Source organism: Equus quagga, chromosome 9 (assembly GCF_021613505.1).
Source record: "Equus quagga isolate Etosha38 chromosome 9, UCLA_HA_Equagga_1.0, whole genome shotgun sequence".
Taxonomy (NCBI): domain Eukaryota; kingdom Metazoa; phylum Chordata; class Mammalia; order Perissodactyla; family Equidae; genus Equus; species Equus quagga.
Window position 1 is genome coordinate 71531281 of NC_060275.1, and position 17163 is coordinate 71548443.

Sequence of the window (17163 nt, forward strand, 5' to 3'; positions counted from 1 at the left end):
TCCCATAAACAGCCACTCACAAAAACGTACATCACAAACTCAGGTACAAATGTGTTGAATACAGAGCAAAACTACCCTAAACATGGAGACATTCCAGTGGACTTTTTTCTGAGTAGCCTCCAGTGTCTGATAAAGCCAAAAGCATTATCCGTTCGTTTTCTTCCATTGTACTGTCCTTTTTTTATACTCACAAAAGTAGCATTTAAATTTGATGACTAAAATGACCAGTGCAACTATAATGGTCCAATCTTGGTCTTATATAGTGAAAATATGTTACCTGTTTTGGAAACAGTGCCACACACAACCTCAGCTGTATACAACGTCCTGTATCAGTAAGGCTTAAAAGTAGAACTAATTATTTTACACAAAAGTTCCCCTAGGAATGAATAACGATTTACTTTCAATTCTTTCTTAAAATGTTAAGACCCATTTAAAAAAAGACAAAAAGGCAATCTTATTTTTAGATTTTGGAATGTAACGCAAATAAGTTCTTGTTTCTAAATTTCATTGTAAATAAACGGGACTCTTCAAAGTCATCTTTTCCTAGAAACAGGAATAAAAATAAAAAGATATTAGAAATTGCTTAAGATCATATAAAGAAGTGTGTGGCAGTAGAAATATTTCTTAATATTTCTACTCTTGACAAATAGAATTTTAAGAAAGGATTCATATTACAAAGTTATAAAGAATTAAATAGAAAAATCTCAGGTTCTGAAAAACAAGAAACAGAAGATAATAGTCTAATTGATTTTCTCCTGTTTTTCTGTGTATAGGACAAATGGTTTAATAATTACAGGTTTTGGGGCCAGCCTGGTGGAGTAGCAGTTAAGTTAGTGCATTCTGCTTAGGCAGCCTGGGGTTCGCCGGTTCAGATCCTGGGTGCAGACCTACGCACTACTTATCAAGCTATGCTGTGGCAGGCGTGCCACACACAAAGCGGAGGAAGATGGGCACTAATGTTAGCTCAGGGCCAGTCTTCCTCAGCAAAAAGAGGAGGATTTGTGGCAGATGTTAGCTCAGGGCTAATCTTCCTAAAAAAAGAAAATTACAGGTTTTAAATAAATTTGTTATAAAAGAATATGAAAGGATTTCTCTTCTTAAATCCTTTAACTGGCTTTAAGTAAAGCCCCCTGAGACCACAGAGCATCTACAATCAAGTGCTGCATCACAAATGAAATTAAGACTTCCTTAATAATTCATCAGTAAAGAGCCTACCCACACACATGGAAAACCACAACTCAAAAAAGACACTCCACTTTTATTTTTCTCTAGGAGGCTGAATAAATTGCTTCTGGCACATTTAATTGGTGTTTGGGGCATAGTTTTCAGAATTGAAATCCTGAGTAAATTACTCAGGAGAGAGACTTCTCTTTTCATTATTTAATACTTAGGCTTTTTTTTAGAGGGTGGGGGTGGTCACGGTCATCTACACATGGACATTTTGAGTGAATGATGATGCCTAAAACCTCATCCTCAGCCTAGCTAATAACTAGTTTGCTTTTCTTTTTAAAGACTGGTTGCAATAGGTATTTATTGTTTTTACATATGACAACAATATTGTGATTATGTATTTTCAAAAAATTTTTTTATCTCTTAGAGCTATATGGTGAAACACTTATGGTTAAAGTAATATAATGCTGGGCATATGTTTCAAAATAATTGGAGGAAGGAGAGTTATATGAACAAAGATTGGCTATGAGCTGACAATTTTTTTTTTTGAGGAAGATTGGCCCTGAGCTAACATCTGTTGCCAATCTTCCTCTTTTCTTTTCTCTCCCCAAAGCCCCAGTACATAGTTGTACATCCTAGTTGTAAGTCATTCTAGTTCTTCTATGTGGGATGCTGCCTCAGCATGGCCTGATGAGCAGTGCGTAGATCCACACTCAGGATCCGAACCAGCGAAAGCCTGGGCCATGGGAGTGGAGCATGTGAACTTAACCCCTCAGCCACAGGGCCAGCCCCATGAGCTGACAATTTTGAAGGCTGCTGATGGGGAGGTTCACTATGCTAACTTCTTGACCTTTGTTTATGATTGAAAACTTACATAATAAAAAGTTAAAAAAATTAATAACTGGTCATGTGCCTAGCTCTAGTAGCTATTCCAAATTTAGACATGGTCTGAAAAACATATGAATTCAACATTAAACAACACTCATGCTGACAAGCATATTAAAAGGGATAATCAACGGAGCAAACACCATGGGGAAACGAGACCATAGGTAACAATAAATATATTCGACCAGTAAATGAAGATTCATAGATTCACAGCTGGAAGGGGTCTGAGAAATCAGCTAGTTCAAATCCTTTAATTTAGAATGAAGCCCAGCGATGTTGAGTCATGAGTAATAACTAAGCCCCGTGCTTCAGCATTTTACTCTATTGCAGATAAGAGTGAATGTTACATTATAAACAAATTATTAGAGAAGAGTCAAGAGATTCTGCTTCCTCATATATTTAAAATTTGAGGCTGACAACTCTGACCACAGCTGTCAGATGGCTGGCAGGCTACTTCGTCTGGTTATGAGTAAGCCTCTAGGTGCTGCTTGGCCCCTGCCACCCACCACTATCACCGTCATCAATAATAAGAACTATGTCAAATATTTATATAGCAGACACTGTTCTAAGTGCTTTACAAAAACTAACTCATTTAACCTTTCCAACACTGTGACACAGACTCTATTATTACCTCCATTTTTAGAGATGATGAAACTGAGGCACAGAGAGGTTAAATAACTTACCCAAGGTCACACAACTAGAAATGCCTAGTAACCCAGGCGGTCTTGCTCCAGAGTCAATGATGTTAAATACTACACTCTATCACCAATCACACCAATTACTTTGGGAGGTCTGCCACTCTTTTCAAGTTGCCCTCAGCTACTAACCTAACACCTCGTCAGTGTCTGCTACTCGCTGCTACTTGTCTTTATTCTCTCCCACCCTTGTTGAGAGACAGGCAGAGACATAATCAGAGGGCATGGCCCATGCAGCTGTGTGTCGACCCCTGCCATGTCCCAATTCTCCTGTTGGTCTGGCACAGCAACCCCTAAAAGCCAACTGCCATTTACATATTTGAGAATAAGTAAAGCAACAGACCTATTGGAGAAAGGAAAATAATGATAACACCTTGTATTTCTATAGTACTTTACGTACTTAGCAAATTTTGCCTCAAGATGATAAAAATGATTGCAAATTCTTTGACCTCCTATATATCAAAAGGCTACTCTTTAAAGCAGAGAAGAGAGTTTCCTCACCAATAAAAGCTAAAAGGCAGGTTTTTAAAAATTTCCTAACAAAGATGAAAGATGAATAATTACCATCTGAGGTCCTTTAGGTTTGGAAGCCACATTGAAAGCAAAGGAAAGCACCCACTTGAATAGAATACAAGGTCATTTACTTATGAAGTATTATTATGTCCTTGCACTGTGCTAAGGGTTTTCTACGCATTATCACATTTAATCCTCACCCTGCAGACGAAGAAACCGAGGCAGAGAAAGGTTGAGTTAATCACTTCAAAGTCACACAGCTAAGTAAGCGGCAGATACAGGATGTGAGCCAGGCAATTTTATTCCAGAGCCTGAAATCTTAACTATTCACTAAGCCGCCTCTTTTAACCTAAAAATGTTATACTATTTTACATAAGCCAAGCTGCTGGTAACCAATAGAATAACATTGTTTCATAACGGGAGGTCACCCTAGACTGATTCTACTTCCTACAGCAGCCCCCACGAGGCTTGGTGGGAGGAGGGGGGAGTCTAAGATGATGACTACATGTCCACTTTGCATGGATATGAGTGACAGCTAGAGGATTCAGGAGGAGAAGCAGATTAGAATGCTTCTTTTTCTTTTTTGGGGGGGGATGGTGGGGTGTGGGTTGGGGGAAATAGGAGCTTTACATGCATTCAGTTTTAAACTGAGTTTGTAATGCCAGTAAAATATCCAAGTGGAGATGTGTTGTAGGCATTTGGTGCTCAGGAGAAAGTGAGCACAGAGCTAGTTGCTAAAGATGTAAGATGAATAAGTGAATAAGGCCTCAAGAAACTTACTGGCTAGTATGGCAGAGAAACACATTAGAATTAATTTAGCAAATACTTACTGATCACTTATGTTACCAGACACAGAAAATGGCAATGCAGTGTTGTAAATGCAATTAGAGTTACATACAAGATGCTATAGTTGGATAGAGGAACAATACTGAACTCAGACTGGGGAGTCAGAAAAAGCTTCCTGGAGAGGGGGCATGAATAGGAACTACCCAGGAAAGGAGTGGGGAGATGTGTGGAGAAGCATACAAACAAGCCTGGAATAGTGAACAGAAGAGCAAAGGCCCATTTTCAACCACTGCGATGGGTATTCCAGGAATTACAGCAATCTGGAAGTTAAAAATGGGAATTAGAGCGAGATGAGCCTGGAGAGGTTGATAGGCAAGATTCCGTGGGTTTTGTATTTCATGCTAGAGAGCTTAAGCTTTGTCCATAGGTAATGGGAAGCCTTGAGTGAGTGGGCGAGGTTTGTATTTAGCTAGGCACTCTGGTAACGGTGGGAAGTGCAGAAGGTCAATTTTGGGAAGCAAAGGAGACCAGGTAGAAGACTTCAATAATCCAGATGAACAATTAGAATTAAAAGTGGTAGTAGGAGTGGGGGAGAAAACAATGGATTCAAAAAATATTCAAGAGGTAAAACTGGCAGGACTTTGTGAAAGACAGGATGGCGTAGATTTTAGTTTAGGTGAGAGAATGGATGGCAACACTATGCTGAAACACAGCAAATTTACCATTGCAAATAGAAAATGCAAGAGCAAGGTCAGGTTTGGGGAAATATTACTAGGTGAGTTTCAGACACGTTAAGTTTTGAGTGCTTGTGAGATATGCCAGGTGCGGAAATGCGGTGATGTGGCAGTTGGATGCATGAACCTGGAGACTACACAAGGGCTCTGGGTGGGAGACACAGATACAGATGTCTTCAGATGTACAATTCTTAGAATGGACTGGGACATCTAAGGGCACTATGTAGATAAGCACAGAGAGGGAGTCTGGAAAAATAGGGAAATGGCATACTAGCTGGATTGAGGGAATATTCCAGACAGGAGGGTGTGTGTAGAAGAGAATTCAGTATGTACATAGGCTCAAGGAAAGGAAACAGAAGAGAGATTTATGGTAGAAGTTGAGAAAAGAAACTTGAGAAAAACCAAGCACTAGAGGGGCAGGTGTCAGGGAAAGGAAGCTTGAAAGAAATCTGAGGAATGCTCACAGTAGAGGAAAATTAGGAATTTGTCTCTCTGGAAGTCAAGAAAGAACGTGTGGCCAACAGTGTAAATGTTATGTGGAGATATGTAAATGTTTGCAAAGCAGGACTGGAAAGTATCCATTGGATTTGGCAACTGACACCCAAGACTTAAAGTGTCATCTGATTAGTGATTCTTTCCTCTCTGTTCTTTAGCAGCCACTTCAATCTGCTAACTCATAACTGAACCTGGAAACAAGGCTGTAAGTTTCTCCCATGCGCTGCTCTTACATCATCCTGCTCTCATTCATTTGGCTTAAACACAGGACTTCATATTGACTACTACTAAGACTCTCCTTACTAGAATGGTGTTCTAGTGAGTTGAGATCCTCTGGAACTTCAATTTTTTACCTTTACTTAGAGTCACCTGCAAATTTTGATCAATAGATCATCTATATTCTCCCCCAGTCACTGATAATGCATTTGTGACTTTCAATATCCACATATAGTCAGTTCTTAATTATCCATTTCCTTAAGACTACTTTTTTCTATCTTGAATGGAAGGGAGGAAATTATAAGTTACTATGTACCTACTTGGTATCCAGCTCTGTGCTAGACATTTTTCAGATACATTAGTTCCTGCAATCCTTACAAAAATTATGAGAGGTAGTTAATGTTACCTCTATTTCACGGTTGAAGAAATTGAGGCTTAGTAAGATTACACAAGCATTTGTCTGCCTCCAAAGCCATGTGGTTTGCACATTCCCTCTTTTTTTTCTTTTTGTGAGGAAGATTGGCCCTAAGATAACATCTGTTGCCAATCGTCCTTGTTTTTTTCCCTCCCCATAGTTGTATATCCTAGTTGTAGGTCACTCTAGTTCTTCTACGTGGGATGCCACCACAGCATGGCTTGATGAGTGGTGTGTAGGTCTGTGCCCAGGATCTCAACCAATGAACCCAGTTGCCACCGAAGTGGAGCACACAAACCCAACCACTCAGCCACGAGGCTGGCCCCTGCACATTCCCTTTTGTTGTTGTTGTTGTAAATCTCCATACACTGAGCTTTGTTTTTTTCCAGCTTTATTGAGATACAATTCACACAGAGCATTAGATAAGTTTAAGCTGTAGCACATTCTCTTTCTTGGAGTCACTTCATTAGTTTTTAGCACGTTTGCCTTGGACACTCAACTTACTCAATGTGGCTAATTCTAAATTCTGTAAGTAAGTCTGTGGAGAAGAGAACATTCTCCCCTTATCCTCACATGTTCGAGGGCCAGTTATGGCTTCACTCCTTCCTTTTGTCCTGGAAGTAATCCCTTTCTTCCCGGAACTCCCATATCAATTTCTCCATTACTCTCTGTGGTACTTATCACCTTCTACCTTGTATTCTAACGATTTCTGTATGTGCTTTATCATCGAGGCTGCATTGTCCTGGCGTTTTAAGAAACGTCAAAATAAAAAACAGCCCTTATAAAGTCTACTTATGCATTTATTATACAAGTATTCTTGAGGCTACTATGCACTGCATTTACTCAGTTTCCCCATATACAATGCATCTACATGATAACTTTATCTCACAAACAGTACCAGGAAACACTCTATTCCCGATAATTCTTAAGAATGTGTTTTCCCTGTGCCCTGATTGCCTGAAAGCTCAGAGTAAAACTCTGGACCCAATTAAAACCAGGCCGACCTTAATGTTCCTTCTAATTTTTGCCTAATATTCTTTTCCCTTTATTTTATTAATCTTAAAGTGTACTTTTTAGGTAAGCAATCACAAATTAATTTTGGTAAAGAGGGGAGTATAAAATAAATTTCAACAAACAAGTAATAGCAACCTCAGTGCCTTGCAAATAAGATCTAAGTTTGCTTTACACATCTGTCCTCGTGGTAGCTAGCACAGTCCCTGGCATGCGGTAATGGTACTTTAATATTTGTGGCACAAGTGAATGAAGATTTGGAACTGATACATAGCTTTCAATCAGGCACATTCTACTACCCACCATTTCTGTAACTTTACAATTTTCCAAACTCATTAAAAACACGTTTGATGAGCTTTTATACACCTTACTGAGTAGGCTTGGATCCTTTTTGCCATTCCAAGGAAGTTTTTCTTATTTTTACTCCCCTGTAGCTACTTCTGTAGAGTTGTGGAATATAGTACTTATAGCACTTATAGCATTTATAGGCCCTAGATCTAACAGAGCAGGCACGTGATGCGTTCCAGGATGTGAATCCAGCATCACGGCTTCTCTGGGGTCTCCTGGGTACTTTTTCACCAGGTAGGGCAAGCTGCATGTCATTACCTTCAGGGTCTGACCAACAAGTATTCCTGCTTCTCTCAGGATTATGTGTTTCCCCAGTCTCAAGTCATAAAAGCCCAGGGAATCTGGCTTCCCTGCCCTACGCTGACTTCAGGCCCACTCATGAGAAGTCTGCCTTCTGTTCTTTCTCAGCTTGGCTGCTTCTGACCCACTACTTCAGAGATTGGCACCTCCTTCAATTTCTTCCATATCCAGGTTGACATATTTAGAATGTTCTTTGTTCCCAGAGTATTCATTAACTAGACTATGAGTGTACAGATTCACCAACTGGGTCTGTAAGGCACCAAGTTATTGTTTGAATGCCCCCAGCGATGACAAGGGAACATGACAATCATTCTGTTAATGTACGGCTTTTCTTCTGCCTCACACCCACCCAGTGTACACTCAAAATTTCTATGTATCTGTTGGTTAAGTTAGCTTCCTACTGCATATTACTCTACTTTGTAATTTTTTATCATACAATTAGGTCTAAGTTAATACTTAGACATAGTAATTCTCCCTGGCAACTTTTTTTTTTTTTTGCATAAGGAAATTTGCAATGAGCTATTTCATATAGGGTTTGAAAGGTTTAGTCTCTACTGAAAGTTATACCTGTCATTGTCAATATCAAAATGCCTAACCTAGGCCTATACTCCTTAGACATGAGCAATGAATGCTGAATTTTCAGTTATTTTCACTGATGACATCTTTTCATCCATCCATTCAATAAATTCATTTATTAAGCATCTACTATGTGAACACCACCATGTTAAGTGTTGGAGATACAGAAGTGCACAACAACAAAAAACAGGCTCCTGATCTCAGAAAACTTCCCAGCTAAGTGGGGAAGACAAACACTATTAATAGTAATGTCCATGCAATGGAAGCACTTACAGTATTCAGGGGGACCACATTTAGTGGGAGTCAAAGTTCACCCTGAGGAACTGCAAGCAAAGATGATATTGACAGCACTTATCACAATCTAACTATTTTAGAGATTTGTCTGATTATTCTCTGACTCCCTGAATAGCGGGAGGGCATGAACCCATGGAGGCAGCGAGAATTTCTGTCTCGTCCACAGCTGTATCTCAGAGTTTAGCTCAGTGGCTGGCATAGATAAAATACACTAGAAATACGTTTTTGGAAGGGAAATCAAACGAAATTTATCTAGAATATATAAAGAGTGCTTAAATTCAATATGAAAAAATAACCCAATAGGAAAACAGAGAGAAGACACAAACAGGCATGAAACACAAATAGCAAATAATCATAAGAACATGCTTGGGGGCCATCCCGGAGGCGCAACGGTTAAATTCACACGCTCCGCTTCTTCGAGGCCAGGGGTTCGCTGGTTCAGGTCCCGGGAGTGGACATGGCGCTGCTTGGCAAAAGCCATGCTGTGGTAGGCGTCCCAAGTATAAAGTAGAGGAAGATGGGCATGGGTGTTAGCTCAGGGCCAGTCTTCCTCAGCAAAAAGAGGAGGATCGTCAGTAGTTAGCTCAGGGCTAATCTTCCTCAAAAAACAAAAAAAAAAACCAGAACATGCTCAAACTCATTAGTAAACATGGCAGTACATACAAAAACCAAGAGATACCATTTTACAAGCATCAGATTGGCAAATAGTCTGACACCAAGAGTTGCTGAGGATGGAGGATCAATGGCTACTCATGAACACCACACAAGGAGAGAGAGTAAATTAGCATTATCACTTTAAAAGAGAATTGGACATCATTTGGTAAAGTTGAGAATGTATACATCTCAAAACCAGCAATTCTTTCTTAGGTCTATACCCTTGCACATACACATCAGGAGAAATTACAAGAATATTCACAGCAATATTTCTCATAACAGCAAATAACTGGTAACAACCCAATACTCATTGACAAGAAAAAAGATAATAAATTTTGGAATGGTCACACAACGAAAGATCTTACCACAGTATAAATGAACCATAGACACAGGAAACTAGTTTCATCACGTGAAACCAAACCATATGTTGTTTAGGGAAACAGGTTTGTGGTAACATCATAAACAAAAGCAAGAGGACAATAAATGTAAATTCAAGAGAGTGGTTATCTCTTGGATGAGGAGAAGGTATATGGTTGGAGAGGGGCACACAAGAGACTTCAAAGGTACTAGAAATATCCTTTTAGATATATAGATGCCCTTTTTCATTCTTTTAACTATATATTATACATATATAATATTTTTTGCATATAATATATCATAATAACTTTTTTTGGGGGAGGTGAGGAAGATTGGCCCTGAGCTAACACCTGTTGCCAACCTTCCTCTTTTTTTTTTTTTGCTTGAGGAAGACTGGCCCTGAGCTAACATCTGTGCCTATCTTCCTCTATTTTTATGAGGGTCGTCGCCACAGCAAGGCTTGACGAGTGCTGTAGGTCCACAGCTGGGATCTAAAACCACGAACCCAGGCCACTGAAGCTGAGCCCTCTGAACTTAACCACGAGGCCAGCCCCTCATAATAACTTTTAAGATGAATGACAAATAGTAGGCAGGCTGTGGAAAGGTAGGAGAAGAGAATGTTCTAAATAAGGGATCAGCGTATGCTAGTTTAAGGCCAGGAGATGAGGACGTGAACTCTCTGGCTGAAACACTGAGTCCACAGAGTGAGAGGAGAAGCTGGGAGAGCCAAGTAGTGGTCAGACTGTATAGGGATTTATAAGCCAGATGAAAGAGTTTTGATTTTATCCTAAGGTTAAGGGCAAACCAAAGAAGAATTTTAAACTGAAGAGTGACACGTCACTTTTGCATTTCACAAAGATCTCTGTTTTCGTCAGGAAAGTATATTAGTAGGAAGCAAAAAGTAAGGCTGGGACCCGTGATAAGGATTTGGATTATAGCAGTGGAACTGTGAATAGAGAAAAGAGAAGAAAATTGAAGACCTGGTAGCTGATGGAAAAGGTAGAAATAAAGAAAAAGGCCAGAAACAGGTCCCAGTCTTTTGACTTGGGTAACTGGTGATGTTCACTGGGACAGAGAACAATGGCAAAATGAGCAGATTTATAAGGAAATGTTGTAAATTTAGTTTAGGATAAGGTGATATTGAGATTAAACAAACAATAACATAACAGGTGCTCAATAAATATTTATAAAATGAAAAAGTGACTGAATATGAGACCTCCAAAAGGAACTGTCCAGTTGGTAGGTGGAATCTAATATCATTCATCTACTTCTCTTTTAAATAAATAATTTGTATTTCTCCATGTTATACCTTGCCAGACTAGAGCCTCATCTAGTCAAGGCTGAACAACTACAGAACATGCCTTTCTAACACAGAGCTTGCCATATGCATATGCACCCAATAAACATCAATTTCCTTGGCTTGCATATTTAATCTAGGTGCTTCTCCCCATGGAAGTTCTGTGCTGTATCTTTTTTTTTTTTTTTGAGGAAGATTAGCCCTGAGCTAACATCTGCCAATCCTCCTCTTTTTGCTGAGGAAGACTGGCCCTGAGCTCACATCCGTGCCCATCTTCTTCTACTTTATATGTGGGATGCCTGCCACAGCATGGCTTGCCACACGGTGCCATGTCCACACCCGGGATCCGAACTGGCGAACCCTGGGCCCCAGAAGTGGAACGTGCACACTTAACTGCTGCGCCACCAGGCCAGCCCCTGTGCTGTGTCTTACCAAAGAGGTAATAATACTTAAGTTGAGAAAGTACTGGGATGTTTCCGTCCAAAACCAGGGGTGAAGAACAATTTTTTAAAAATCCTCCTTTAGAACTTTTAAAATCCATTTTTACAGATAATCTCAGTCTAGCCTTTGATACTTGTAACTTAAAACCTTTTCTTTATTAGTCAAACTATTTTTCTTGTACCATTGTCCTAAAATTTGGGGGTTTCTATTTACTGGATTTGGGGAGGCAATTTCAACTTCATTTAATTACAGTCAGATACATAAATATTATTAAACTTATGAAGGACTGTAGTTTAATTTGTCTGACTTTCTAAGACTTCCCACATGAATAAGTTTTCACATCAGAAAACTAACAGCATTTTGCTCTCTAGATCACAAGTCCTGAATTTTTGTTAAGGAATTATACTCACCAAATAAAAACTCAAAAAACATATTCCACTTATCAAATTGGTGAGGATAAAAAAAAAATTAAAATGCTCAGTGTTGGTAAAGGTATAGGAAACTAGCATTTACATACTTTGCTGGTAAGAGTATAATTTGGTAGAAGCTTTTTGGAGGAGAATATGATAGTAAGTACCAAAGGCCTGGAAGATATGCATGCCCTTTGATGTACAAATTCCATTGCTAAGAATTTATGCTAAGGAAAGAATTAAAGATTTGGAAAAAGATTAACACCAGGAATGTTTATCTAAGCACTGTTACTCATAGCATGAAGTGGAAATAGTTGACATGTCCAAAAGTAGGGATTAATTGTCATATATCCCTCAAATGGACTACATTGTAGCTGTTTATATTACGGAAGGGTGTTTATATTACATAAAAATTATAATAAGTATGGCATAACCTTATATTTGTAAAAAAAAGTCTACATGTAGAAAAGATTTTGGAAGCTGTTACTTGGTTTTTCTGGATGAGTGAATTGTGAATATTTTCTTTTGCTTGTCAATATTTTTTAAGTTTTCTATAATGAAGATGCATTGCTGTCATCATTTTAAAAACCAAGCATTTTTTTTTAATTGAAAAAGGAAACTAGGGCTATTACAGCCAAAATTTGGACTAAATACTGTTGAATCATCTTTCTCATTTGTTTTTTTGACCATGCCATCTATCCCTCACTCTATAATCTACATTAGATTTTGCTTGGCTCACATGCTGTGCAGTCTGGCTGAGGTAAGAGGGGAAATTCTCCTGGTTTAATTTCTACGGCAACAAGAGTTGAAAGAAACCTTAGATATCATTTAGTCTAGTCCTTTTCATTTTACAAAAGAAGAAACTCCAGGGAGATCAAGTGATTTACTTAAGGTCACAAGGTTAGTTGAACAGCAAGTACAATCCAACCTTCAGATTCCGGGTCCACTTATTCCCAAGAAATTGGCTTAATACTTCCCATCAATGATCCTGGCTGCCAAGCTAGCTTTGCGAAGGCGAAATAGCAACTCTGCCAACTGGAAACCCCAAGAGAAATCATAAGTCAGTGAGGCAAAAACCTAGTTACTCTTTTACTACTAAAATCAACTCTCAAGTATCAGAAAAAACAGAAAAAATATATGAAGAGAACAGAGAGGGCCTTCCATGATGTCTAGTACGGACTCCTTTTGGAGGATACGGATTTTGAAACAAAGGATGCAGATTCTGTGACTAAGTCACTCACAAGTGCCCTAGGTTAATGACTACTACTATATATGTGATTTACAGCGATATATGCCCTTAAATAACAAAATAGTTGATATATTTATGGTAGATTTGCAGTTTCTAACAAGGTAATGATTATATGGCTTTTTACATATTTATTTTCCTCCATGCATAAACAAAGAATCTGAATAACACGTATCAGTGGTTCTCAAAATGTGGTCTGCAATCCTTGGGGGTGGTGGTATGGGGAAGGCTCCTTGAGACCATTTCAAGAAGTCTGTGAAGTATTATTTCATAATACTACTAAGACTTTATTCACCTTTTTCCCTTGGTCAACATTTGCACTGATGGTGAAAAGCAATGGCAGATAAAATTGTTGGCACCTTATAACAAATACAGGCAGTGGCACCAAACCGTCCTAGCCGTCATTATATTCTTCATGCTAAAAACAACGTCAATTTCACTTTAGGATGTCCTTGATGAAACAGTAAAAATTATTAATTTTATTAAACCTGAATCATTGAATATATATGCGTGCCAAAGTATGCATAACGCACTCCTGCTGCACACCTGAGCACAACGGTTGTCCAGAGAATCTGGTCATCCAAATCAAAAGCACTTGTGCAACTGATTGAATTGTGAGCTGAAATAGCTCCTTTTTCATGAAACATCATTTGTACTTGAAAAAAATGACAAACTATGGTTATTCAGACTTAACTATTTGGCAGAAATTCTCTCAAAAATGTAACAAAGTGAGCCATCAGTTCAAGAAAAACAACTGATAGTATTTGTTACCAATGATAAAATTTCAGCTTTCTAATGAAAATTCAAATTTTGAAAAATTGTATCTTCCACCCTGAGTTTGCCAGCTTCCTAATACTTGAAGACTTTTATGATGAGATGGATGATGATATTAAGAAATATGATTGTTTGATACTATATAATGATATGTGTCAACATGAGGAAAATCTGTATAACACAGTCAACCAGGGTTTTCCAAATGACCAATGTTTGAAATTACAAGATCCATTCAAAGTATAAGACAGACCCATGGATTTAAATGTAACAGAGCAAGAAAAGTACATTGATAGTTTCATATTTCACACTGCCACTAACCTTTAAGAAACTAACACTTGTTAAACTTCGATGTGATACTAAAGAATAGCCATGATTTTCTAAAAAAAAAAAAGCTGATAAAATACTTCTTTTCCAACTACATATGAGTGAGAGGTGAGATTTTCTTTATCTTCTTAAATCAAAACAAAACACTGCAACAGATTAAATGCACAAGCAGATGCAAGAATCCAGCTATCTTCTATTAAGTCACACACTTACTTTGCAAAAGTGCGAAACAATGCCACTGCTAGGAGTTTTTATAAAAAAACAAAACCAGAAAACAGGTGTTGGTGAAGATGTGGAGAAACTGGAACCCTTGTGCACTGCTGATGGGAATGTAAAATGTTACAGCTGCTGTGGAAAACAGTATGGTGGTTCCTCAAAACATTACACATAGAATTACCATATGATCCAGTACCTCCACTTCTAGGTAGATATCCCTAAAAATTGAAAGCAGATACTCAAACAGATATGTGCCCACCAATGATCACAGCAGCATTATTCAAAACAGCCAAAAGGTGGAAACAACCCAGATGTCCATGGATGGATGAATGGCCAAACAAAATGCGGTATATCCATACAGTGGAATATAATTCAGCCTTAAAAAGGAAGGAAATTCTGACACATGCTACAACATGGATAAACCTTAAAAACATTATGCTGAGTGAAATACACCAGTCACAAAAGAACAAAAATTGTATGATTCTACTTGTAGGGGGTGCCTGAAATAGTCAAATTCAAAGAGACAGAAAAAATAGTAGTTACCAGGGACTGGGAGAGGGGATAATGAGATATTTTAATGGGTACAGAGTTTTGGTTTGGGGTGATGAAAGAAGTTCTGCAGATGGATAATGGTAATGGTTACACAACATGCAAATATACTTAATGCCACTAAATTGTGTGCTTAAAAATGATTAAAATGGTAAATTTTATGATATGTGTATTTCACCACAATGAAAAAAAACTGAAAAAAAATACATTGCCACTCTTCTCACTGTTTTTGGGGGGGAGGAGTTTGGAAAATAGTTATTTTTCATTAAAAATTTTATTTATGCATGTAATGAATTTATCACTGTTTTTTAAATAAACTAATAAATACTTAAAAAATCTCCCAGTTTTCATTTCTAACACAGTAAATATGGAAAGCTAGAACCCCCATAAACAAAAGCTCTTAGGTCCTCAGTAATTTTTGAGAGGTAAAGGGGTCCTGAGACTAAAAAGTTTGAGAACTGCTGTCTTACACGAAATTTATTCTCTCTTCTCACACCTGCCTCATGTTAAGATTTTCACTTGTTGGTATAGCTTCATTTGACAGTTATATCACTTGCAGCCTGCAGACTGAAAGGACAGTCTCAAATATGGTCAAAATCATCACATTAACGCCTTATAATTACTACCGTCCCCGGATGCACCATAACTACGAGGACTGAGCAACACAAAGCCCCACACAGACGCGTGGCAATGCACAATAGAAAACTGTTAGGAAGCTTAAATACTGATATGTCCCAAAGTAGTTTTATAAGGACCCAGCAAGAAGCGCACATTTCCTCTTTTCTGTTGGAGCTTCATTCGGATTTACAATTCAAGGCTAGATTTGGGAACGAGGGTGGTGGCAGCATTGTTTCTGAAAACCACTCCATCCAGTGTATCCGTGCAAAGAATTTAATTCTCTCACCATCTTGCTACTGGTCTGTTGCAGAGGGGTGTGGTTAGGGAGCCAGGAAGCAATCCAAAACAGCAGCTGAGGCTCCCCAAACCGTGTCCAGGCAATAATTTCTTCCATTTGGGGCCAAGTTAATTTGCCCCGGCAAGAGGCCGAATGTTTTATGCGGAGAAGGTAAATAAAAGGGAAATTAGAAAGCATGGACGAAATAAGCTGCAAAACCATAGCGGTTTCATCTTGTGTGGATGTTAAACGATTTGTATGCTAATAATGTGCATAAGGGGCAAAAGAGAATTGTTATTCCTGAGTCTACAGCTGTGGCACTTTTAATGACAAGTCTGTAGGTCTGGACGGGGATGAAAGTCAAATAATTTTCTTATCCGGACCATCTTTCCGCATTCCTTTCGGGTCGGGCCTGTGACCCGTCTCGCTGACTGCAGCTGAGGCAGTCCCAAACAAAGGGGAATGGATGCCCTCCCGAGGGAGCGCAGGAGGGAAAGGTGGCCCCAAGTTCCCGCGCCAGGTGTCCCTGCGGGTAGACCATGCGGGCGGCGGGGAGGGAGGGTCCCAGGAGCGCCGTAGGGGTGCGGTCGGGAAAGGTTGCGCCGGGGCGACAGGCACTGACCGGGCCGAAGACCCGGCCCTACCCGCGGCCAAGGTTAACCCGCGCACGGGGGGTACCTGTGAAGGCCTCGCACAGCCGAAAGGCACTGGGCGATCATGGGAGCGCAGAGGCGGCGGCTGCGGGCGCGTCGTCTGCCCGTTCGGGGGTGGAGGAGGCGGGGCGCCCGGGAGCCGGGAGGCAGCCCGGCGGAGGAGGCGACAGCGGCGGCGGCCGGGCCCGCGGCCTCCCACGTGCGGCAGCCCCACGCCGGCGCCCGCTTCAGCCCCGCCCCGGGGGCGGCGCCGGAGAGACCCAGCGGCCGCGAGCCGAGCGCGCAGCCGGGTAGGCTGAGGGGCTGCGGCGGCCGGGGACCGGGGAAGTTTGGGCGACCGCTGGCTGCGCTGCGATCCGGAGCCGGGCTCCAGCCTTGAGGACCAGTGGGCGGGCAGGCTTACGGACGCCCGCGGGCCTGCTGCCACCGTCTCGCGTCCTCTTGTCTGGTAAGGGGCTTCTCTCTGGAAAGGGTGCGTCTCCCACCGCCCGGCACGGGGCCTGCACCGTGCGTCCGCAGCAATACCTGTCAGGGCCGAGGCGGGGCCCGGGTACCAAAGGGAGGGAGAAGGAGGTCGATGCGCTCTGGGGAGAGGAAGGTGGAGAAGTGTGGAGGAGGTTGGACATCTCCATTTCCTTCCGCACCCCTTTTTCCCCCATTCTTTTTTCACCTTCTGCCCTGAGGCCTTATTTAGAACTTGCTACCCCATGGCCTAGAGGCTAAGCTCGCCTTTCAAATAAGCAAACACAATAAACATCCTAGCGGCGGGTACCACACCCTGGCTTTGAATTAGGGAACCTGGGGAGCAGATGGAAGATGCGATTTAGCGGAAATAAGCCGTTAATGCCGGCTGGCCCTGCGCCACTGTTTGGATGCGATAGTATTCCGTGTGAATGAACATGACCGGGG

The 17163-nt window shown here is 40.5% G+C and overlaps 2 protein-coding genes across 4 annotated transcripts in view; one reads left to right on the plus strand and one right to left on the minus strand.

Moving 5' to 3' along the window:
* Positions 1 to 16444, minus strand: part of NLN (neurolysin) — a 90534-nt gene extending 74090 nt beyond the window's left edge. The window contains exon 1 of one of the 2 annotated variants that reach the window (XM_046671845.1): positions 16280 to 16444. In XM_046671845.1, the coding sequence (XP_046527801.1) occupies positions 16280 to 16320 (41 nt within the window). In that variant the 5' untranslated portion in view covers positions 16321 to 16444. Of the gene's footprint in view, positions 1 to 15610; positions 15632 to 16279 lie in introns of those variants that run through there. The other variant, XM_046671846.1, reaches the window with a different exon arrangement.
* Positions 16445 to 16524: 80 nt separating this feature from the next.
* The window catches only part of SGTB (small glutamine rich tetratricopeptide repeat co-chaperone beta), a 51935-nt gene continuing 51296 nt past the window's right edge, over positions 16525 to 17163 (plus strand). Inside the window, exon 1 of one of the 2 annotated variants that reach the window (XM_046671858.1) lies at positions 16525 to 16702. The gene's annotated coding sequence lies outside the window, so the exon portion shown is untranslated. The remainder of the gene's footprint in view (positions 16703 to 17163) is intronic. The other variant, XM_046671856.1, reaches the window with a different exon arrangement.